Source organism: Porites lutea, chromosome 3 (assembly GCF_958299795.1).
Source record: "Porites lutea chromosome 3, jaPorLute2.1, whole genome shotgun sequence".
NCBI lineage: Eukaryota > Metazoa > Cnidaria > Anthozoa > Scleractinia > Poritidae > Porites > Porites lutea.
Genome location: NC_133203.1, coordinates 6261210 through 6286921, shown reverse-complemented (window position 1 = coordinate 6286921; position 25712 = coordinate 6261210). Strand labels below are relative to the sequence as shown.

At 39.7% G+C, this 25712-nt stretch overlaps 1 protein-coding gene and 2 non-coding genes across 3 annotated transcripts; all 3 read right to left on the bottom strand.

Moving 5' to 3' along the window:
* Positions 1–653: 653 nt before the first annotated feature.
* On the bottom strand, positions 654–24445 carry LOC140929303 (WD repeat-containing protein 75-like). Its single transcript, XM_073379107.1, has 25 exons — positions 24291–24445; positions 24038–24167; positions 22856–22921; positions 21071–21170; positions 20030–20211; positions 19313–19383; positions 18641–18736; positions 17831–17919; positions 16565–16720; positions 16115–16177; positions 15405–15520; positions 14675–14788; positions 14172–14248; positions 12482–12648; positions 11844–11953; positions 11326–11402; positions 9759–9850; positions 9073–9171; positions 7880–8046; positions 6490–6552; positions 5299–5368; positions 4219–4292; positions 3284–3378; positions 2620–2663; positions 654–1742 (listed from the first exon to the last, which is right to left on the bottom strand). Exons 1-25 carry the CDS (start codon positions 24392–24394, stop codon positions 1570–1572), a joined length of 2595 nt encoding a protein of 864 aa, XP_073235208.1. The 5' UTR covers positions 24395–24445; the 3' UTR covers positions 654–1569.
* Positions 5703–5841, bottom strand: LOC140932504 (small nucleolar RNA SNORA16B/SNORA16A family). Its single transcript, XR_012164969.1, has one exon. It is a non-coding gene; the product is annotated as a small nucleolar RNA SNORA16B/SNORA16A family (small nucleolar RNA).
* On the bottom strand, positions 10560–10696 carry LOC140932499 (small nucleolar RNA SNORA16B/SNORA16A family). Its single transcript, XR_012164964.1, has one exon. It is a non-coding gene; the product is annotated as a small nucleolar RNA SNORA16B/SNORA16A family (small nucleolar RNA).
* Positions 24446–25712: the final 1267 nt, after the last annotated feature.

Sequence of the window (25712 nt, the reverse complement as noted above, 5' to 3'; positions counted from 1 at the left end):
GGTACTTGTACTACGTCAGGTAGTAAATATTCTACTTTTCCGTGATGTGTTATGTGTTAAAAAAATTGGCGTGATGCGTGATGAGTACCTCCCCCCCAACCCACCATGATAAACTAGAAGCCGTAAAACTGCCTCAGTACAAAAGCGTTACTAGGGCCAGCTGCGGAGGACCAGGGAAAGTGAAAGACCAAACTGGTTTCCAAAGCATTACAGGAAACCGGCTCCAAATTCGGAATTTCTAACTGCACTATGGGACTGTTTTGGAAATGTCATCCTTTCTTTTATTGGCTACAACAAAGATGAACAGGAAACTGGGACAAAATTTGTGCCCCCAGGAGCCCTCCTGGTGCCCCTAAACACCCCCACAGTGCAATTATAGACAAGGTTGTCCCGGTGATGACTCGTCCCCAGTCGTCTCTCATTATTAGTATTCGGCATGGAAGACTAGAACGGGCTCTTTAACGAAGGGGGATGACGGGAAGGAAGAAGGGAGTAGAGACAACTTAGAGACGACTGGGGACGAGTCAGGTCCCGGTGTCAATCGCAACTCATTCCACAGTGACTTTCCCCTCACTATTTTTACGCAGACCATAATGCACCTTGTCCCCCTCCCCCCCCCCCCCCCGCTAAAATTGTGCATAACCATTATTTCCAATTTTCTCTGGGTATTACAATCGTCCCAAGAGAAATCGAAGGCAATGGTTATGCAAAATTGTGGGGGGTGAACAAGGTGCATTACGGTCTGTGTGAAAATGGTAAAAACATAATTCCAAATTGAAATGCTGTTTTTCCTTCTTTATTTCTTTTCTTTTTTTATGACGGTGGGGAGAGAGGGGAGTAAGCCATGCTGCTAAAGATAAAAAGATCCCTTATAGCGGCCCGCTATAAGGAGGAGAAATATCAAGAAACTCAACCAAGCTAGTTGTCGCTTCCGCGGTTCTAAGTACGCCTGCAAGTAGATAGACTTTTAACCATTTTACAGACAACAACCTCCCACGTAAAGACGAACGGTATATGTCAAGATACCCTAGCGAAAGACGATATATTTCGAGATATCCTCACTGAGTCCTCGCATGATCTGCATCACAAAACGAAACTGAGAACCGCTCGCCTAACACGTGTGCACGTGAGGTTTGCGCGTATCGTGCGCGTGAACGCACGCTTTTGGCGCTGCACGCGGCCAGAGGTCGTGCAGTCAACTATCACTTCACTTCCAAGCGTATTAAGTGAAAACATCCATAAGTGAATAGAATTCACACTTCCTAACAGTGTCCGGCACTATTAATAATGTCTTGGTGTTAAACATTCATTTTGATGCCTGCATCATCTCTATGTATCATTTGCTCTGGCAAAACAACATTCTGCCTTCGTCAGAACTTGTTCGTCGCTCTGATTGTTTGAAGTGATCTTTTTAGGGTATTGCCTTGAATAGAGGCAAGATCACAAAGCCAGACGAAATGCAGAGACAGCAAAAGCCGGAGAAATTCCTGTTAAAAAACCTTCCTCACAGGACCCGGACCCTTTTTTCTTGGCCGTAGTACAAGCCAACCCCATCTTGACTGAATACTATCACATAAAATAGTCTTCAAGCCAACTGAAATTTACATTGTCCAAGTTAGAATTGTCTGTAGTACTAATTTGTTGTCTTTGGTTGTCAGCATTGTCTAGTGTTTCTGGAGCTCCTTCTGTGTTCCTGGGTGATTCCAAATCACTGTCATACTCATCCACCTCCATAGCTTCGTCTGTAAACAAAGTGAAATCGAACGGTTTGCAATATAACGAAAACAAAGTTTCATTACTTGCGCTAATCGGAGTATGCACAGACACTAAAATGGACCAATCAGATTTCGAGAAAAATCAAAGTCTCTGCCGTGACGGGAAGCAGGTCAGTTACTCGCGCCAATCAGAGCATGCGCGAGCATTAAAATAGTCCAATCAGATTTCGAGAAAAATACATGAGGCCACTGTCAAGCGTAAGACAACCCGTAGCGGGAAGCAAGTCAGTTACTCGCGCCAATCAGAACATGCGCCAACAGCAAAATGGACCAATCAGATTTCGAAAAAAATCTATGAAGCGGGAAGCAAGTCATGACTGGTTTTGGTTTAGACTGGCTTGAAAGCAGCAACACATTGTTTAACCAATCACAAACACTGGAAACGTAAAACAACGAAACTATATGTCATTGTGAAAACTCAACATGAAAAAAAAACCAAACAGAGCCTTACGATACTCTCATCCAAAGATGAAAAAAGGTATGTGATATCCAAGTGTAAAGATACTATCCAGCGCGCATTGTAACTCGATTCCTGCTCTGCCAGGTAAATCGATGAGCTCAAATTTTCCATTTGCTCCAATGGAGGACAATTGCACCATGACGTCATTTTACGACAACTACCACAATCCTTCAGTTTGTTGTTTTCTTGTGCAAATTAGCGTTGTTGTTTTTTAAATCTCAGCGGGATTGACTAATTTAAGGAAGAAAGCAAAAACGAAATGAATTCTGGTAGTTGTAGTCAAATGTCGTCAAAATGAAAATAGCCTATTACCACGAACTTCTGCGCCTAGGCGAAGGAATATGTCTGTTGTTACTTTGTTTGCAAAACCATTTACGTTCTTACCTTCATCCTCACTTATATCGTTATCAACATCACTTTGACCTTCCCTGAAGTAAATAAACACGCACACAAGAATTAACACTCGCTGATACCTTGACTAATTAGTTCCTGAAGACTGTTACTGCCAAATTCGTTGTATCGCGCTGCTCGTTTTGCAATCTTCGAAGGGATTTTGGGTCTTCAAATCACAATGTTTGAACGCGCTCGCCCAGCTTGGCCCGCAAAAACAAAACTGAGAATGGCGAAGGAAATCGCGATGGTGAGTGGAATTTTGGTCGAGGCAAGGAGGCAGACATTGCTTTATTCTTGCAAGTGACAAGAATAAGAGGGATCAGGAAAATCTTCGAATGAAACTAGTCGATTATACCCCGAAACAAGACGATCATCGACAACGAACCTTGAAACACAGAAACAAACCAAACGAATCGAAATCCACCGATCACAAATCACAAACCATGACGTTTGAACTCGTTAAGGTAAGCATGTGTTACCTAAGAGCTCTGCTAAGTTGATTGACGGAACAGAAAAACCCAAAATTCAACTTCAACTTCAACTTTATTTAAATTTGGAAATACAACAAAAGATACATTGGGACTTCCTTCGAACATTTCAAAACGCGAAGGGCGACACAGCGAATTTGGCAGTAAATGAGCATGTCCGTACATACCTTTGTGAGGTGTGTTTACTGACCAGCAATGATTGTAGAAATGATGAACACAGTGACGTAACAGAGGGCAAAACATGCGAAGGAGTCTGCATCATCTGAGAAAAGAGTGTCAACATTACGAGGTCAGCATTCAAGTTCCGAGCCCAACATCGCCCCGGGGCTTTACCCACCCCTCCCACTTTCTAATGGAAAAGCCCTGGTCACGAGGTTGGTTTCGAATCACCATCGTGGGTCACGTGATCAGAAGCCTCACGCTAATCACGTGCTCTTATAACTGGGGGAACTCACGTGGGACGGGAGAGGATGCTCATTAAAACGATTGAACTAAACGCAGCTCAAGCTGTATTTATCTCTGAAAAATAGCATTCTACAACAGACAGTGAAATAAAAGCTACAGTTGCCTAGAGACGTTGTCCATGACTCCCTGTCAGCAGAGCCTTTCTTTCGCTTACTCGATTTCGGTGTACACCAGAAAGACTCTGCATGAATCGACTAAGATCATTGTTGAGCATGCGCTGCTTGTTGCTTGGATACAACTTCGAACCCAGGCCTAATAACTATGCGCTTGGTACAGCGGGCTCAGTTATGAGTATCGGTTTATTAGTAAACGAATGCTCGCACTCGAAGAAACCAGTTTGACAAGAAAAAACAAGATTGACCAGTCCAGAAGTTCAGGCTGCGGTGACTTCAAAGGTTTGACGCGATTCAGGCAGAGCCTCCTTTTCTTCTTCTCACTCAAGAAGACAAAAGCAGGCTCTGCTCGCAGGGTGGGTTAAAAACTACTTCCATGTTGTTGTTGTTGTTGTTGCCGTTGCTTTCCTCTCCTTTCTTTATTTTCTCACGGGCAGTTGTAAGCGATATCTGTAAGGGGTCAAAACATTGGCGTTCTGTCCTGAACACCCTAAAGAATACCAAAATCTACTTGAAGATCTCACCTGCTTCACAACAACGCTTGAAGGAGTCCCTCTGACGGGTTTTGCTGAGCGATTCGCCGATGTGCATTCACCCTCTGAAACAACCATAGATAGATATGGCTAAATATAAATAGCTAGGAAAGCAAACCCAATCATCATCATCTTAACATCGTCATCATCATCATATCATCATGACTATCACCGTCACTATCATTAACATCTTCGTCATCATCATCATCATCATCATCATCATCATCATCATCATCATCATCATCATCATCATCATCATCGTTATCGATATCAGCACCATGCAACAGACTTAACAGGGGGACAAACACTACACAGTTTCAAAGAACTTGACAATTTCAAGATATAAACCGCAAAAAGTTCTCCCTTTACCCGCCGACAAATGAAGAAGCCAAAGAGCTTGTATTGTTTTAGCTTTAGGTTTAATTTGAATTTCAGCATTTTCGTTATACTTTCCTCCACATTCTTGTCACAATTATTAGTTTGTTAATATTCAGTCACACTTTTCTGGCTAGCTCTCTTTATAAGTTCAGCGAGTTTCCATCTTGTATTTCACGTTTGATAATGGTCTTGAAATAAGAACCGAAATGTTACGTTTATTTCTTTTGTGTCAATTCTTGCTTATACTTATATTTTAAGTTAACAAGATGCTTTTTGGAGTTGTTTCTGTATTACAAGTTCTCCCTGTTTAACCCATTACGTAAGCCTTATCGATAATCAGAAAACTAGCACCAGTTCAGTTTTTCTTCCTAGTTTATTGACAGTTACACTGGGTACCAGAGGTTTTTCTCGCGTGTGGTCGGAGTTTTCGGTGTTGGCCGAGGGTCGAAGCCACGAGCGCGCGGGTCACTATAAAGACTTGACAGAAACCGGGAACCGCGCTAGAAAAGTCTCTGGCACCCAGGGTAATTGACAGCAACGTTTTCAGCCATTTCAAACATGCGTACCTTCACGAGACAGATAAAACTCAATTTACCAAAAGGCAGGAAAACGAAACTTGGCGACAGTTATAGCCATTTTATGGGAGAAAGTCCGAAATAGTTTTAACAAAGGGCCATATTCTATTTAGCTTACTACTCTTCGAAGGTTGTCCAAATATCTTTAAGAATTCTGATTGTTGTACAGATGGGTCTGCCTTCAACGTCTGCTATATATAATGGAAAAATAAAATAAAATTAGAGAGACCAATTACATCGCATCACTAGAATGGAGGTCGGCGGGGTTCCATTATGTAAGCATTATGTAGTCGTTGGGTATTTACTTGACTTCAAGAAAGGAGTGAGAATTGAATATTTGTTTTTGCTTAAGAATAGTACCAGCGAAACATTGCTGAAGTTCGTTTGTTTCTGTAGAAGAATTATCGTCAAAAGGATACTTTACGCTTATCAAGTTCACTCTAACTACTGCAAAAAAATTGAATGTTGGTGTCTCTTTTCTTTAGCTATTTACAGGATATTACTTGAATTAAGGATTTCGAAGTATGTTATTTTCCTGGGTGATGCTAAGGTGGCACAATAACAAACCAACTTGGCGACCAGATGGAAAATGTTTCTCTCTAGGCACCTGTTTGACTCAGAGAAGTACAAATTACTGCTTTGAGCTTCGATAGGGCCACTGAGATTAAGGAAGATCAAATTTAAACGTAGAATGACCCACTTAAACCTTACAATAGAAGGGGGTCATTCGTTACTTCATAAAAGCGAGAAGAAAAACAGGAGCCGAAATTTGTCCCGCAATTGCCTCTGGGATAGTTATTTGGGACGCGCCGGTCAGCTATTGGCCAATAGGTTCTTTGCAGCCAGCAATTCACGTGGTACAAAACTACCATGCTGGCGAGCAAAAGTCGCACTGGGACAAGACAAACAAAAGGAACACATAATTTTAAATGGTAATTTCCTTTGTTTGTCTCGTCCCAGTGCGACTTTTGCTCTCAAGCATGGAGGTTTTGTACCACGTAAATGGCTAGCTGCAAAGGGCCTTTTTCTCTCTGTACCCAGTAAAACTCCCAGAAGCCTTTGCGAACGTTAACTGGATCCCGTTTCCTTCTTCTAAAGTGGCGGATGGCAGAATATTTTGTTTCTGTACTTATGAGGAACGCCATGGAGGTATATAAATAACTCTTTGAAAAACAAACAACAAAAATGCTTTTCTTGACAGCCGGGTGTGACTTGTTGAAAGGTAGGTCGAGGTGTATCATGTAGATGGGGAGCCACATTTGTTTCGTTATAACCAACTAACCAATGGATGATGTCATCTCGTTTTTACCTGTGATGTTGTTGCGTTGTTTTCCTCGCTCGTAGTTTCTTCGCAGTCTAGAGTGAAGAGCTCCTGAAATTCAGTGAAAAACACCAGTGGTGACATTATTGTATCACAAACTCTTTGGCTAATTGGACACAAAGAAACAGACATTAACTATTGCTCTTATGAAGCTTACACACAAAACCCTGGGCAGGGATCTAAACGGCTGTAGAAGAGGAGAGGCCCTGGGAACCAGATTGCCAGCCAGGTTGAGTCATCACAATTTAAGGCGCATGCGCGAGTAGAGATACAATTCGCTATTTGCGCGTCTCCCAACTTGCTTGCCCCCAAAAATGTTTTTAACTTCTCCTGGGTTCAACAGTCGTCCCAAGAGATATTGAGGACAATACTCACGCCACATTTTGGTGTATTACAAGGTGTATTATGGGAGATGGGAAAAAGCGCTCAGAAAAGCTGATTTTAAATGGCGAAAGGCGTGGGAAAAACATCCAGCGGCAGGTAACGGAAAACCTATGACGTGTAAAAATACGCAAATCTTACATTCAGAAACAGGCGTTGGATTAACACTGAAATTGCTTCGAAAAGTAAGTTCTGTTTCGCTGTTAACTAGTTACTGGAAAAAAAGGGACTTGTTGCGAGATAACTGACGCGGCTAAAGAGCTCCTCGGGTAGCAAATTGAACGATAAAGTTGTCAAAATAGAGCACTCAAACGCAAGAAATATGAAAAAGTGCATCAGAACCTGATAAATCGTAAATGCTGAAAAGCAGATATTTTAAGAACATCACACGACACCAGACGAATTTTCGACTTGTTGAAATTCGTTCATTTAGGCGTTTCGTTCACACGGACCCACCCTAACCGCATGAAAATTTAGACACCTAGCCGTTCAAAGTTCCGTGTGAACAGAGGGAAAATATTAGAGCGATTTTCCTATGACCTTGAAAAATGGTTTCGGTAAGTGTTCGTTATTTGTTTTATCAGCCAGTGGATGAAAAGATCAAAACATGGCCTCTTCATTTTTTCGCCAAAGAAAACCCTAATATGCAGAAGGAATTGTTCGATTGGCCAATCGTGTTGCAGTATGACGTCAAAGCGAAGCATCAGTTGATTTCTAGAAAGTTCTCGGGCATGAAGTTTTTTCACCCGAGCGTTTGCCCATAACCAGCCAAAGGCCACGCGCGTTTGTATCCGTTCGATAAACCAATCAAATCGCTCTATTTCCGTTCGTTTGTTGTTTCTGTTATGTTCGCGCGTTTTCACTCCTAGGTCATACGAAAATCGCTCCAAACGGCTCAGTGTGAACGAAGTGCCCGGTCAAATTTTTCAGCCTGTCGAAAATTCGTCCGGTGCCGTGTCAACGTAACCTAAGAAAAAACTAAGAATAAAGAACTCACCTGTTTCGCCGTCAAAAAGTAAAGTTTGGACATTTTAGTACTGTGTCCTTCCGTGCTGCCGCGTACCAAACTTGTGGGATAAAACGCTGCAGCAATGATGTCTGTTTTCCTAGATACAGCCGCCTGCACCGCCATGGGACGAGGAGACGCTGGGTCGAAAATGTACACTGATAAAATAACGAAAAGAAGCAAGGCTGATTTTACAGCTAGGAATATAATTTAATTATTGCCATTATTTTTGAAAGGCACGTCCTTTCTTCTTCAGGGTCTTACAGATGACTAGGTAAACCAGCTAAGACGTTTAAATTTAAAATGAAGGATAGAGTGTTTATTTTGTCTTGTTATTATAGTAGTGAGTTTACGCAACAGGACGGCAGAAAGAAGACGACGGAAAAACGCTTGTGTGTGACAAACGTGACAGGCCTATTACTGATGTGTTTTGTCGTGATCTTCAATTAAGTTAATGTTTAATGGTCTTTTACAAAAAGATCCGTTGAAAGGATGGTGCAGTTTGGCGCAAAAGTTTTTCAAACAAAATTGTCACGCTTGTCACACAAGGCTTGCCGTCTTCTTTCCTCTCCCGTCCTGTTGCGTAAGCTCGCTACTATAATAACAAGACGAAATAAAAAGAGAAAAAGTGCAGTTGAAGATACATGAAAACAAAAACGGCACTGAAATAAAGTATTTCCCACAACAACGATTACGAAGTTTCTTGTCAGTCAAGGTAGTCATTTAACCAACAATTTAAGCAAAAGCTACTCAACACAACAGCAGTTTTGTTCAGTGCGGTTTAGTACGGCGAATGACGAACAATGTGGCTCTCACACCCGCTCTTACGTGATGGTTTTTGACAAAACTGCCAACTATAGTCTCCCTTGCAGCCGTTTTGATCTCGTCACAAAACGCTCCTCGCTCGGGAGGAGCGTTGCGTGACGAGACAAAACCGGCTGCGAGGGAGACTATGCCAAGTATGGCTGCTCACATTGGCTCTTTTGAGATTGGACGAGAGACTGGTTCGGCGTTGTGTCAGATTGCACCACGGGAATGTTTTGAAGAACATTGTTATCGCTTCGCTTCAGCGACGAAAAACCACCTTGTGGATGTGATAAATCGTTATTTATTCAATTGCCAATAAAGCTGATTAAAGTACCATGCATTATCAGGTAACAATGTACACCATAAAACTAACTCACAATGTGACTTGTTCTTGTTAAAGGCAACAAAAGTACTCATCAGGTGTGACTGTGGATCAGTTGCCAGGCTTGTTACTGGAGCTTCCACACTCCACCAAACTGAAAGAGAAACGAATCATAGAGGATAAAGGATAAACCAAACGATATAACAATTGAGCAACAAAATGTTTGCGGGGAAGTCTGCTGAGCGGGAGGCCGCGAGTTCAAACCCCGGCTAGGTTTCAAACACCAATCAAGGTCTTTAAAACTGGTTAGATAGCTAGCGGTGATTAAAACCTTTTCTCTGCTCAGATGATGGCGCCATTGGCGGTGACGTTAAGGCATTGCCCTTGTCTCCTTCATCCTTACATAACAGTTGGAAGGGGACGTTAAGGAACCATTGTCATTGCTCGAAAAAAAAAAGGATGAAGGCCACGGTTTCGCGTTTTACGCCGTCATTGACCTGGGTGGGTGAGGTGAGACCAAACATGGACTTGAGCAGCTGCCTAGTGCGCCTTAACATGCTGACGTCCGATCTCGCCTCTGGTTTCTCCGTATTATTCAGCCACTGGCTGCAAGTGAGGAAAGTTGGCACCGTTTATTTTAAACGTATACTACCCACATATGAAGGCTACCGCACGCTTTAAGCGCAAGTTAAGCGACAGTTTTCCCTGCCCTGTTGCTACAAGGATGTCACTATAACTTACCTGAACAAGAAAGAAGATTCCAGACCGTGAGATACTGATTGGTGATAGAGATTAAGTACTGAGAAGAACTGTTGTTACCGAACTTAATACTCCTGAAAATAACCAGGAAAAAAATAACAAATTAAACCTACTTTTAGCCGCGCACCGATAAGCCATAGGGAGCTTAGGCAACATCGAAAGCGAAGGCAGCAAAAACGTCACTTAAAAAGCGAATTCGCCCTGTCTCAAACTTTATCGCGCTCATTCCATCTCGCTAAGTTCGTCAAATGTTGGCACATTTTTTTGGAGTAGAAGTCTAAAAAACTGTATCCAAGTTAGGAAAAGAAAAAGGAAGTTGTTGTCTTGTTATCACGTCCTCCACAAAACGTGAAATTAGGAAGGTTCACGTCGTAGTCGTGCCATGACGGCAAAGAAATGTACAAAAAAGGGTGATGCACGGGCAAAGTTGTTGTTTTACTGATCTAAACCTATTGCTTTTTTGCCGTTCTCATTGCCGTCGCCGTCGTCGTTGCTTAAGCTCCCTAACATTGGACGAGGGAGAGCAAAAACAAGGTATTTTGCGAAACGAGCTCAATAATGCCTCTGCAACTTGTAGGGGAAATTGCGCATGACCAGAACATTGTCGGCAGCGAACTTTTATCTATCCTTTTTATCTAAAAAGTACGAGAAAACATGAGTGAACGATGAGTAAACAATTCATAATTGACCTCAGTTTCAGTTCATAACTTCCCGACAAACGTGAAGACTTCTCCTAATCAGGATATAGCTAAAAAACGTTGGAATGATGGAAGGCCTCACATGGCATGTTATTTTCCTGGGTGATGCTAAGTTGGCACAGGAACAGACCAAATTAGCGACCTGATGGAAAATCTTTTTTTAGGCACCTGTTTGACTCACAACGGTACAAAAAACTGCTGTGAGCTTCGATAGGGCCACACCAAAAAACAAAATCATTTAAGCTCCCCAGCATTTGTGAGTGCAACATGGGTCGCCACTTTAGAAACGAGGAGGGAACTCACTGGAGCCGAAATGTGTCCCGCAATGATTTCTGGGATCGTTACTGAGGACGCGCCGGTCAGCTATTGGCCAATATTTTCCTTGTCCCTAATAACAGTCCCAGAAGTCTTTGCGAAATTTAACTCGACCCAGTATAACCTGCCAACATCACAGTCATAAGTTCAAGCCAATAAAGCACAGAAAGATGCTGATGATTGTTTCCACTCTAAATATATTTGACTTTTTTTCGCCGAATTACTTTCTTCAAGAGTATAGCAGTGCAGTGCAGTTTATGCCATTAGTTTTAACTAATGGCATAACACTACAGCCTCGTACCCAGGCCAGTTCGCGCTATCCGAGTTACCAGAGGAGGCTTAGAACCGAGTGCGATGAAAGTTCCTGACAAGCTTGACAGGTGACGTCACATCCGAAATCGCCGAGGATGACTGGGAACGAGGCTGCACACACTATACTTGGATGATGAGTTGGTTTCTTAGAACGAATACGTCAGAGTACACCTAACTTCAGTTAACTGTAACTTCAGTTATGTGATAAAATTATCGAGTCTTACTTGATTTCTTCTTCCAGGTAAGGTAAAGCCAGGGTTTTTCTCATTTCATTTGTTTCAGGCGTCCATAAGGTGATTGTCTGCAATATAATAACAAAAAAGGATGAAATTTACTTTTAATATACTTACCGAGGGTAAACGTTTTTACCGGTGGCTTACGCACGAGGTTTACAAGGCTACTGCACTGAGGACAAGATATGAAAATCTGAATGCGAGCCTTGAGATGTATAATAGGTGTAATTTAAATTAATAATGGTGCCATCTATAAGAAGGGGGTCAATAATTGAAACTTTTATTGCGGGTGAATTCCGTTCTAAGGTTAAAGCAGAAAAGGAGAAGCCAGAGCGTCTACCCCTCGTGGATCGCCCATTCTCCAGTGGCTCGCCACAAAGTGGAAGGTTTCGTCGCAGGGAAGTTCAACCAGAGATCAGATTTTACCCACAACACTTTAAAAAACATTATTATACAGGCCATTTAAGAGAGAATTCTGTATAACGTGCGTTATGTAGTACGTTACAGACCTGAGAGTAAGCCACGGCAAGAAGTGAGCCATCTTGAGAGAACGCTGCATCTTGACATGGTGTGTTGTCATAGAAACCAACTGATTGACAGGACCAAGAATGTCTACTGCCTAAAGAGCAACAATAATAAAGACCAAGGCTTCATTTTTTATTCATCTCTGAGCAGGCAACATTTCAAAATCTATGAGATCAATTCTATTTACAAATTATTCAATGTTGACTGCTACTTGGTATCGATCATCTTTTTTTTCCTACACTATTACAAATCACCAGTTCCATAAAGAAATAAGCAATACGCTTTTGCTCCAACGTTGTACTTTGCGGAAGTTTCACGTGACAGATGGTCAAAACACGCGTGATCAGATTACGTGTAATAGAAGATCCAAACTCGCGTGATCAAATTGCGTTGTGAGCATTAGATTCATTCTTTGTGGAAGTCAAAACAAATGCTGGCTACACACACGTGACGCATGCGTAATAACAACCTGGAGATTAGGATTGTGGACTCCTCTTGTCACCCGCAATTACCCAAAATCTCAATAACAGAAACTTGGGAAACTTCGAGGCTAAAACCGAAACAATAGTTTAGACCTGTTTCCCTCCAAACCCATCGTTACAATTTGTTTGTTCATTCTTACTTCTTCCAAGTCTTTCTTCACCAAGGACCCAGATTTTAAATTTCCCATCTGCCCCAGCTGTCACTGCTAGTTGAGTTATATCAGGGTCTTTTCTCTTCTGTGGCTGGAAATGCAAAGCTACAATTTTCTGTTCGTGTGGTGGGTCGACACAGGTGTTGACTTCATAACTGAAAGGATGAAGAACAAGGACAACATCAGGATCAAAAACATAAAATAGGAACTCAAGGAGTGCATGTGGCTTCAATTAACTGTTTAAGTCCCAATGGTGACCTACACCAATTTTCTCTTAACAATGTCAAAAGACAATCAGGGGGAAAGGTGTGAGAATTAATAGAATGATCACCGACGAAACAATACTTTGATCTTTTATCAAATTCTCTCCACTCATTCTTTAAGGAAATATATAGAGATCAGTTTGGAGAATTTGTATGTGGATAAGCGAAAAGTCAGGAAAGGAAGACATGAAAACCAATGGGCCATTTCCGAGTTGCCACAAGCCTCTGTTTCAAAGTGGGGCTAGGTGTGAAGCCATTGATATGGAAATGATAAATGACAGTTTTTGAACTAGAAAATGGCCTGTTTGTTTTTCACCCATAATGTACATGTATCCTGTCAGTGCTGAGTACTGTGCCTGTCTTCAGTTGTAAGCTAGATTGCGAGCTGTCTCTCTTTTTCTGGCGTTAAAATCGACGGACCAAGAAAAAAGCTCTAGAGACTGCTCGTAGTCTAGTTGTGAGCTTACGCAACAGGATGGTGGTATTTTTGTGTGTACCAGGGCTATTACTTGCGTGTTTTGTCGTCATTTCACTTAGCATAACTGCGTTCTGGTCTTTTACAGAAAGATCTATTTAAAGGAAGGTGAATTCGGCTGAAAATTGTGTTAAACAGAATTATTGTCAAAATTGTCACTCAAGGTTTGCCGTCTTTTTTCCTCTGCTATTCTTTTGAGTACGCTTACGATAAAGAATTACTACTTCTTGGCTTAAACGCAGGAGCCCCACTTTGGAGAGATGGGCATTTTTGAAGTAATTTGTCAAAGAGTGTTTTGAAGCAGACAGGCAGCTCTAATGGTCGTTTATGCCCATTATTTTTGTCACTATTTACACTTTGGATCAATACAGTAGTTAGTAAATACACCTGCTAGCCTATGTAGCAAGTGTTTCCGTGTGGGTTCAGAGCAAAAAACGACCAAGGAACCACGAGGAACCGGATTTTCGGTTTTGGCCACATGAAAAATAGAATGAGAGTCAAAAAATGAAAGAGGGGTCAAGGAACGACTCTTCTCCACCCCCTCCCAGCTCTTTTACTCGCCCCATTTTTCGCACAGTCTTTGACTCTCGTTCCTCATTCTTTGCTCCGAGGCCGCACGGAAACGCTTGCTACGCAGGCTATACGCTTGCACACTTTTCATCATGGTGTTTATGTGTTTGGGGACCACAGCCACAACACTGGCACATACTACTAACAACACTGATACATACTACAAACAACACTGGCACATACTACTAACAACACTGGTACATACTACTAACAACACTGGCACATACTACTAACAACACAGGTACATAATACTAACAACACTGGTACATACTGCTAACAACACAGGTACATACTACTAACAGATAATATAATAAGGTTACTATTCAACACATGCTCTGAACACAAGTCTTGTAGGTCAGACTCAGCTTACTTTTGACCATGTTTATTGTATTCCCAGAACTTAAGCCTCAGTTCCCTGGCTGTCTTGTGATCATCTCTTCTCTCAACCTGGTTAAAGAATTATTAGAAACATTTTTAACCCAAAAGAGTAGCAGTTTTTTTCCAGTAATCATTAAAATGAAGTGTTCTACAGTGTATGGCAAAAAAAAAGAGAAAGAAAGAAAGAAACAAGCAACAGGGATGTACATGTAGATATGTAGATAATAACGGGGAGCCAGGGAAAATACCTGGCTATCAACGAGTTTTTGGCGGCTGAAAAGCATTGCATTCTTTAAAAAGGCAACTGTTTTCTTCTCATATTACCCACCCATCAAAATTCCTGTCTGTTATAAATTTAAGCTACATGCCTGATTAACGAGGAAAAAAGGATAAAAACTGTTGCTTAAGCAGGTGGCTGTTTGAGACCTTGATCATTCCTGATATCACAAAAACCTAATCCAATAACATCATTATTTTATAAGCTCACACACTCACAGTTGCCAACCACTCTCCATCATCATTAAATGCAACATGATCAATTTTGGTATAGACCAGAGCACCTCTTTTGCCTTGCTTGCCTGGCACATAGTTCTGCTTTACAACATCAAGCTGGAAATTGAAAAGAGAGCCGCACAATCAGTTAATGAGTTGCTTTGTCCATCAGTCATCAATAGAGACCTTAGTATACGAGGATGGTGATGGCGGCAAAAGAAAACCAGCTACCAGAAATCTACATCTTTACAGTAACTGATCGAGCAATTTCTCCCTACTGATTGGTCGAGAGCTATGGTCAATACGAATACAGATTATGGAAATGATGTGGTGATGGTACAATTTTTTTTCTTTTTCTCTCCTGCAAGATTGACTGAGAAACTCCGCTGGGAATGGACGTAAAGACCTGTCAATGTTATTAACCAAGTCAACAACATTTTTCCTCGGTCTGTACTCTTATCTACCATATAGAATTGACATTAAAACTTTGCAGTGAAAACACTTGCCTGCAGCTCATGTTTTGAACATTCTGACGTCATTTCTGTGGTCAATAAGAGTACAGACCCTGGAAAATTCTTGTCAATTTGATAATTTCCACTTGTAAATGATAGGGACCACAGGTTCACACCACATTGGTAACCAGAGATATGACATCAAATGAAAAATATTAAATTTTTATGGAAGTTTTACTATAATTTACTTTGTAGCATTGTAAAAACTCGAGTCAACTTACAGAAAGAGCATGGTGGTCAGTTGTGGGCATGTAAAACTGTAAAATGCCAGGCATGTTTCCTGTCACCAAAGCTTTTGACCGAGGATCAAACACAATACCCATGTGAAGATTGTCAACTACCAAGGAAAAAAATCATTACCATGTGTATTATCTTCAAACATTACCAACATAAAATTAATGTTATAGATATATTAAGTACAAAAAACTAACCCTTGTGTTGGGTCATAACAATTCAAGGAGTATTCAAGGAGTTTTTAAGTAACCAAGGAGTTTCCAGTTCAGGCTGAGATTGGGAGATCACTAAATTTATTTTTATTGAACATAAACACGGTGTTTACCGTATAATTTATGCAGAAAAGAGGGGTGTTAAGCGAGGGGGGAGCACTTATTACTTATTCAAAAGAGGCTGCTTATTTGATATATTTAGCCTCAAGGAAGTGCTAATTCAAGGGGGTACACTGATTTGAAGGAGGGCAATAATTTGAGCATTCACTGTATTCTAATTAATAGTGATTTTGAGAAACATATGCCTGTAAAAAGTAACAAGATAATGTTCTGATATTTCGGCGACATCATGATGCATTTATATTTTTCTATTCCTTGATAATGATGTCATGATGTGATGTCGCAGAAACTTTGGAACATTACCTTGCTACTTTTTACATGTTTATTTACTGCATTATTACTTTTTACAGTAGATCTGCACTTACTTTGTCTTAAACCCTGGATAGTGCGCTTTACCTTGTTCTCTGTGTTACAAATTACTCTGATAACTGGAATTTAAGACATAAATATGGTAGAATATTAGTTTACTCAATTGTTAGGGCTGTTTTCTGAGTAGGAGGAATATGCATTAATGTTTCATTTCTGTAAGAAAAAAATGGCCTGAGGGTAGCATGAAAATTTAAGACAATCATCTTACCAAAGTTGGGTCTAATGAGTTTTACATTATTATTTCTGAGTAATGAAAATGTGTCTGCAAACTCTTAATGAGCATCTCAGCCATGAGATGCAAAGGGCTGTCCATTGGTTTAAATCTTGGCCATTTTTAAATGATTGAATGGTCATCTAAATGTAATCTATTTTCTGGAAAGGTGACATATCCAGCCATAACTGGCAGATATAGACAAAAGTAAAAGCAATAGTTAAAAAGCACTCACTGTTATCTTTTTGACTGATAGCAGTCAATGAATCATCTGGACTAACTGCGACATGATGAATTGGAGCACCTAATCGGGGAAGAAACTGTTGCTCATGTGTTTTCCATTGCCAGCGAACCAACACCCCCTCCTCTCCAACAGAAAGCAGGTTAGAACCTTTAAAAACGAAAACATTGTGTACTTGACCTAATAGTGTTGTGACAATAAGAAAGGTACCGTAGGACAAAACTGCAACCCTAGTGATAAAACCTGCTTTGAAAACAACTCCAAATTTCATTCCCTCACTGAACTCAAATAACTTTGTGCTTTCGACATCAGTTGCATCATCTGGTGGTTGACGTAATCAAGAGAGATATGCGCAATGCACATACGACATAATTCAAAATGGCACCAAAAATGCACATGAACAAAGAAAGGTCATCCCTGAAAACCACAGGACAACCAAGTACTACAGGATTCCCAAGATTAGGAGTTGCTCAAATGGGAAATCTAAATAACAAATAAACTACCAGAGTATTGAGACTTCTGCAAAATTAATAATGTACAATGAAGAGAAACAAGAATCCATGGCAGCAATCCTACAGACAAATCTAAATCTAGATCTACTAACAAGTATTCCTACATGTACATGTAGCTAGCAACAAACTTAGATTTCAATCTCAGCTATGCAGATCTGAAGGTGGATCATTAATTCTGTTTGGTGAACTTGTCCCTTTCAGAGCTAGCAAAAGCCAGTTGCAAAAGAACCAGGCTATGCTGAGTGGAATGGAATTTTTTTTACATTGCTCCTGCTAGTAGGCAAATGGAATCCGTGAATGTGTTGTCTCACACACTATCTACTTAACAATTATTCCTTGAGCCCGAATGGGCTCTGAGTCAATAGCCCATGAGACCAAAGGCTGAATGGGCTATTGACTCAGAGGCCATAAGGGCGAGAGGAATAAAAGAGGAGGAGTAAAATCCAACTAGTTGGTCAAAAATATCGAGAATAAAAAAATTTTAGCTACATGTAGTTAAAGCTAGACTTTACGCCTTTTGTGCCACCAAAAAGCCCGCACTTTTTGCTACTAGTGGGTTATAACATATAGCCTAGTGGTAGCTCAACCAATCAGAACGCAGCACTGATAACAGACCACTAGTTGGATTTTACTAAAATGACGTATAATGTGCTTCCAGGGAATATGGTTAACCATTTAAATGCTATTATTAAATAGTGGCCAGAAAATCCAATGATCAATGCACATAAAAGTGTTAAAAATAGCATACCATCATTTGTAAAAACCACATCACTCACAGGATGTGGATGCCAGTGTAAAACCATAGTGGCTGGTGACTCCAACTGATCCAGACCTTGCCTGGTATTGAAAAAATTGCACTTTATTTAAAGTGTGAATGTATTTAGCAAGAAAGTACTAATTGGGGACACTATATTAACGTCTCCTACTGGAGACAAGACCGCCATTTTACATGGTCATCCAAACTACACGAAGGTCTAGCCATTTGCAGGGCAAAGGAAGTACCTTCAATTCTCAGTAATTTTAAGACCCTGAGTATTGGTCAGGTCCCTGGAATCGAACCTGTGACCTCCCGCTCTGCAGTCAAGCACTCTCCCGACTGGGCTAATTCTGTCGTAGTATTAAATAGATTAATTTTTCATACAATCACCATAATAATTAAGCAGTAGTCTACTTAAGACAAACCCACGTCTACATGTAAAAGCTGGTTCATTACAAGAGCTTTTAATTTTGGACCTTTGAACAGTGTATTTAGGTGGAACAAAACTTTACATGAAATTTTGTGGAAGCTTTTAATTAGCATTCAGTCATAAACTCTTGACTCCTGCTTACACATTAATCCCTGTATTATAGCTATTGGGTAACCTGAAGGTGCATGTGGCTGTCAAAACCACTCTAATGCACCCCTGCATTTTAGCTACCAAGTGTAATGCCAAAAAAAACTGAGAGAAAATAATTGAAAAATTCTATCAGCACCCTGCTCGTGCATGCAAAGAGCACCCATGGAGCTCCACTATCACGACTATAAATACCACATCTACAACAAGTACGAAACTCTCACCATAAAATAATCTTTCCTATTCCTTCCCCGGCAGCTACACATGCTTCTGAAGGGTGAAATGACGCACATGTAAATCGAGCAAACTTGTATGTAAAGCTAAAGAGTAAGAAAATAGCAAACATGCAAGTTACACATAACAAGTGTTAAGCATAGTATGCAAGAGACATTTAATACGGGATCTGTTAGAAAATTGAGTAATATTAATTTTAAGCCTTGTACCAGAATAATATAAAGCATAATTAATTACACTGTTTTTTACAGTTTTCAAGGGCTTTAGAAGTAATTGGTTATTATTGTAATAACACCAATAAAATTGAAAGAAAATTTCTGATGGGAGCCCGAGAAAATAAATTTCATATTTAACAAAATGAAGCGTTACATGCAAACATGAAATTTTACCTGTGATTTCAAAATTCCTGTGAAATCTTAAACTCATTTTCTTGGCTCCCGTAAGAAATGTCTTTGGTGTTGTAATGGGTAACTAATTACATCTATAGCCCTTGAAAAATTGTAAAAAAAAGAAAATTATTATTCTGGTAGAAGGGGTTTGGCCACTGAAAATTAAAATTACTCAATTTCCTGATCGATTTCATCTTGACACATTGATCAGTAAATGAAAAACGAAACTCAGAAAGTTTGCCACTCTTAAACTGCACACAATGAAAAACTTACGAATTTAATCTTTCAGAAGTGAAACTCCACAAGTGCAATGATCTACCAAGGACGGACACAAGTAAGTTTCCCTGTGTAAAAAATTAATTAAACAAATAAATTTAAATGACTTTTAATGAATTTCTATGACTCTTTCAAGCTCTCCATTACCCTATGCTTTATGGCTGTCATGTTCAAATTTTCAACACTATCCTTGTTTCAGGTTTTTTTTAACTCTGTTCAACAGACACAAAAAATACCATTATCCACCTAAATAAGTTTTGTTTGCTGTTTAATCAGGGGCAGATCCAGGATTTTTTTTAGGAGGGGGTGCACTTGTCTCTTGCTCTACTTCAACACCAATAGTTTTTTTTTTTTTGCAGAATACCAGTTGTATTAGAACACCGCAGGTCATCTCAGGGGGGGTGCGCACCCCCTGCACCCTCCCCCTAGATCCGCCCCTGTTAATTACTTGTCTCTATCTTCTGCTTTCTTACATAGTGCTTGCTTTGACATCAGCAGAAGCTAATCTCTTAAACATAACTTAAATTATCCATGACTTTCCAGGACCAACAATTAAATTCTATGACTTTCCAGGCCTGGAAAATAAAATTCTTAAATTCCATGACTTTCCAGGCTTTCCATGACCTGTACGAACCTTGTTGTGTGATGATGTCAGATGAGAAAATTACACCTTAACAAAATTGAAAGCCACAAAAACAGATCTACAAAACTTACTTCGCCATTTATTGTAGTCTGTTTTGAGTTCCCTGATGTTTCAAGAAAGATATTCAGTTTTGCATGTGCAGCTTTTTTACAACTTCTAGGATCAAAGACGCCCACGCTGCATTCTTCAGGGTCAGGGTTTTTTAACTTTCTCTTCTGTTCTTTCTTCTCTTCTTTAGTTGTTGGTCTTTTATCTTTGGATTTGAAAAAATAACATTGAATGAGAGATTTCATCAAATAAATAAGTGGGTAATGCTTTTAATTTTAACCCTTTAAGCCCCAATATCCACATACAAATTCTCCAAACTGATCTCTATACATTTCCTTAAAGAATACATTAAGAGAATTTGGTAGAAGATCAAAGCATTTTCTCTTAGATGATTATTTCATTAATTCTCACAACCTTTTCTCTTGATGATGTATAGATATTGTTAGGAGAAAATTGATGTTGGTCAGTTTTGGGACTTCAAGGGTTAAAAAACAACTTCTTTGAGTTAGTGAACACTGAGTACCAATATAAAATCATACATTTCAGATTTTAAGAAGGGGCTGTCACAAGGGCATTGCTGTTTTCAGTCACTTCTGTGCTAAAATCATCATCTAGTGTCATTACCCATTCACACAATACTCCTGCAGAGTTACATGTATCAGGAACATATCAAAGTAACATTATTAGAAAGCCAAACAAAATTTTTTTTTTGAATTTCTTTGTTATTTAGCACTTCCAAACACATTGGTGCCCATGCTATCATCTTTATACAGTTTTACAGTAGAGAATCATATAGTATTTAGGTTTAACCCTTTAAGTCCCAATATCAAAATACAAATTCTCCAAAGTGATCTCAATACATTTCCTTTAAGAATTAGTTGAGAGAATCTAATAAAAGATCAAGGCATTTTCTCTTTGGTGATCATTTTATTAATTCTCATAACCTGATCTCTTGACAACATATGGATATCATTAGGAGAAAATTGATCTTGGTCACTATTGGTGCTTAAAGGGTTAACCCTTCTGCTGCTAACCAGTGCCTTGTAGTTTGACAATACACATACCTTTTGCAGGATCCTTTTTTATGATAATTAAAAAGACACTTTCATTGTGCGCAGGATGAAGAAATAAACCACCCAAAGTAAAACCAGAAAACTTGTACCTCTGTGAACGTAAAAAGAAAAGATTTAAGCCACAATTTTGTCCATTGGATTCCTGCCCACACTACTAGCTGTATTTGATACTTGTTCTGAGATCAAAACCTGCAACATGCTTGTGAACAGCCAACAGGTGTTTGCCTTGCACCAGTCAAAGCAAATTCTTGACCTAATCCAAAAAATGGTGACTAATTTACAATCAAGCAAGGTCAAGTGTACCCTCCAAGATTCCACTATTGAATTAATTATTTAAAACTTGAATCCATGAGTAGTTGTGAATTTGAGATTCATCTCTGCATTCCTGCATGTGTTATGAGCATAAACTCACAAGTGAGGTATGCGCATGTAGTTACAAAATTTTTACCAGTTCAGTTTTCTTGAATTTTATGTAATGTCTTCAAACCAAAATAATTTGTCCATTCTAAATAGTTCAATCTGACCAAATGCAGAGAAGCTATAGTAAAAAGTTCACTGCTCATTATGAATTCGATACTGATTGCTGCAACGATAAAAGATTCAACTTTCACATGATAAAGTCATTCCATAAGTAGGTTAAGTATGATCGTCCGGGTGAACGTAGTCCTGAATAGGACTGTTGTCATTGACAGTGACTGACGTTTCGACAACCTCTGCAATGGTCATCTTCAGAGTCAAAGTGAGTTGTACCACGCCAGTTGATGTTACTAAACTCTGGTTATCGACCTGATTGGTCAATTAAGTTGCGGTGTTATTGGTTGTCTGTCTTATTGGATTATAAGCTTCTTGTGGAAAACCTGCAAAATAGCTTTAGCTAAGTGTTTCTCCCACGTTAAATAAAGATTATGTTATGTTTATGTTATTGGATATGAAGACTCATAATGTCATTGGTGTATTTCAATCTGTCTATTGTCATAGTTAAACAGTCATTTATTGTTAGTCAAATTGTCAGTTGTCCAGTTGTTCTCTCATAGTTAGTTTTGCTTGATTCTGTCAATAAGTTGTTTGTACAGTGCTGGTAACTGTTGACTACCATTCAGTAGCATTTGTTCTAAGTTATTAAACCAGCTTTCTAAAGTGAGTCGTGGATAGTAGTCTGTAGAATACGTAATACATTTTGCAGAGTCTCAGTCGATTTGATGTTTCGTCTGCAAATGGTGCTCAGCAATGTGATTGATGACATCACCATTTCTTGTTGTTTGTTTGTGTTTGGTCAGTCGCATGCTAAGATTTCTGCCGGTTTTACAAATGTAAGTAGCCTGGCAGTCGCAACATTTGATCTTGCATACTGCTCCCTGTCTGCCCACCTGGATGATCATACTCAACCTCATTATGAAATGACTCCTGGGTTCAAACCTTTCACAATAAATTCACTGGAATTTTGGGCACTACGCTTGACCTGGCTTGACTGTTATTAAAACTAAAAATCAGTTTACTACCTCATTCTGAAGACTAAAAAATTAATTTCAAAGAATATCTTACCTGAAGTTAGATTTTCTTGATGAGGTTCATTGTAATACATTATTCAATATACAGATAATATTAAACTACACTCTAGCTACCATTTTTTCTCTCAATTGAAACAGGGAGGCACAGAAATACAAAATGTTATACAAAAAAGCAGTGATTCATTAGCCGTCTGGAAGTGCAGAGCTCGAGAAAATAATGGAAGATTTTACACATTATGCAAGGCTTTTAAGATTTTTCTCATTGCACCTTCAGTATGCGTCCATCTGTGTAATCCCAATAAATAACTTCTCCCTCTGATGAACATGAAACTAGCTGAAAATAAAAAATTGCAAAAGATGAATGTTGTTTACCATTGCATGCCTCTTGACTTATCGAAAGAAAAAAAAATCATTGTATCACACCTTGTTGATTGGGTATTTGATTGGCTTGGTCATTGTAGTCCCTGAGGGGTACTCGAGATTTCAAGTGACAGGGATGACCGAAGGATGTCTTTGGGTTTGAAATTTTCTTTGGGTATGAAAATTTTGGCAAGTATTTTTTGGGCAGCTTGATTTAACAAGAGAGTTTGGGGGGTATTCAAAACAATCTGAATATTCACGATGGTTATATCATTTAATGCTTTGTGGGAATTTTTATGACTTGGAAAATCGGTTTGGGAGTTTTTTTGCGGTTAAATTTTGGTCCAGAGATTTTTTGGGGTTTTGTTTGAAGGTCTAGGGATTTTTTGGGCTTTTATTTTTGCCGCCATTCAATCATCCCTGTCACTTGAAATCCACAGCACCCCTCCTGGGATCCCGGGGATGGGGGTGGGGAGGTTACTTGGGTAAATTTTTGCTGGGTATGTGCTGCTTACCTCTCAGAGCCCCTACCCCATTATAGTCTATTCAGTGGCCAATTATAGACTCCATCTTAGTCAATTTTGGGCAAATGTGTAATTTTTGCAATCCCAACTTAGTCACCTTCTATTTTTATGAATTGACCCATTTTTTAGATTGAATGAAGAACACTAAACTTTTCATCTGCAATACAAACATTCTGGTACCTTTGCTAACCGTAAATATGAACAACTACTGTCTTACCCCAAAAGATCTGAAATGTGTGACCCCATTCTAGTAACACTGTTGAAAATACGACCCCATTATAGTCAATCCAGTCGTGAAAAGGCGACCCCATCCAGCGGCACATCCCCATTAGCCTCTTATAACGAAGTACCTCCCACCCCCGGGCCTGGGATATCAACTGAAGCCACTTCAGACTGCGCATTTGATCATATTTACATGTATTTTGCGCAATATAAATATTAAATTATTATTATTATTAAAAAATAAATATGTAGCAAAATGTGAACAGTTCATGCCCTCATCCAGTAAAAATTATCGTTTATTAGTTGCTAGCTACAACAATCTCTTATCGATCGCTTCCCCATACCTGAAGATGATTTTTAGGGTTTATTTTAAAATCTGCAACTTTGCCAACGTGTCCTCTGAGTTCCCGTACTAAATCTCCAGTTGTAGTGCTGTAGACGCGAATTCTTCGATCACAACAACAAAACAAAATCCTGCAAATGCACATGAAAACAACATCGTTAAGTTAAGTTAAGTTATCCCTCTATTCAATTCAACAGAGAACAATGATGTTTACTGCCGTTTTGGTAGAAAAAAGAACTGAAATAACTACTCACTTTGAATCACTACTGAACAATGTTCGTTGAGATACAAGAGATTCTCCACCAACAAGGCGAACCAAACCAAAATTTTGCGATATTTCTCCTTCATCCAGCACCATTTTGGATTCTGCACGTGTTGGGCTCAATATTCAGCGGTTTTGCATGTGAGAGGTAGATATGTCATGTCATAAAGCGTCTTAACCACAGGACAGCCAGCTTGATTTCCCTCTTTCAGGGTAAAAAAATATTGCAAAGATTTATTTTTCTTTTTACCAAGTTGTAACAGAAACTGCACTTTATTCCTTTTATGGTTTATTTGCAAAAAATACTGTATAAAAGTGGCTATTTAGTCTGGCGTGAAAAGTGAGACACAGTCCAGTGTAGACGCTCTCTTTTTGCACCACCTATCCTGTTCCAGGCGTTCAGATGGTGGGAAGAGAGTTCAATCATACGCGGGGAAAATGAATTGAAAAAACGAAGTGAGACTTTTCCTCCCTAGTTTCCTCTCGTTTTTTTTTCTCGTTAATGTTTCGCTTGCGCTCTACTATCTGAACGCGCCACGCTATCAACCACATAACCGACGTGTAGAAGACTTGAACATATATATATTTTTGGATCGGAATATTTTGAATTGTTATTTGTGTAGGCTCGATTACCAGCCCGCTGTTCGGGAAAATGAGCCAGCACTCATCCCCCGAAAGAGCTCTCTTCGGGGAGGATTAAAGACCGGACCTGGGAGACGGCGGAAATCGAGCCTATTATTTGTGGTACTAACAATTATCTGCAAAAAAATCTGAGTTCATCATGCTAGTTTAAAATTACTTAATTCTGCACGCAAAACGAAACGAGCCAGGGTCATAAAATAAGTTTTAAAATTAGAACAGTAGACTGATCCTTACGGCTGGAAGAGTGGTAGGAAAAATAAAGAAAGAAAACAAAAATAAAGCGGTGAATAATATTTGCCCGATATTTCGGTTTGCAACACAAACCTTCAACGGGGACTATAAAAGCAAAATGAATATAGAAACAAGATGAAGGTTACATATGCGAGATTTGAATGCATAGCAAAGAGAAAATGACAGGCTACTAAAAAGATATACGTCGCTAATCGAGTTCATCTCGTAAATTTATACCACGGGGTTCTAATGTCAAAGCTTTGTCGATGGGGTGAGCTTTGCGTGCTTCCTGACAGAGTCATGGCTGCTACGGATTAGTTTTAGGGGAATATAAAGAAGGACGTCGTTGATGGAGTGATCGGCTTGATTAAAGTGTTCAGAGACAGGAGTAGAATTAGGAAAGTGGTCATAGTTGAGGATGGAGCGGCGATGCTCCCCAAAACGTTAGTGGAGATCAGGAGGGGCCCAAGGGATCTGGACGACCGCCCCCCCCCCCCCTCCCACACCCTTACATAAAGGTCCGGATCCGCCACTGGAGATG

Excerpts from the sequence above, each read along its gene's own strand:
- LOC140929303 (XM_073379107.1), bottom strand. The coding sequence starts at position 24,394 with ATGGTGCTGGATGAAGGAGAAATATCGCAAAATTTTGGTTTGGTTCGC. Across the intron at positions 5,369-6,489 it reads ACAACGCAACAACATCACAG|ACGTTGAAGGCAGACCCATC; the intron begins GTAAAAACGAGA and ends TATATATAGCAG. Across the intron at positions 4,293-5,298 it reads TGGACAACCTTCGAAGAGTA|AGGGTGAATGCACATCGGCG; the intron begins GTAAGCTAAATA and ends TGGTTGTTTCAG.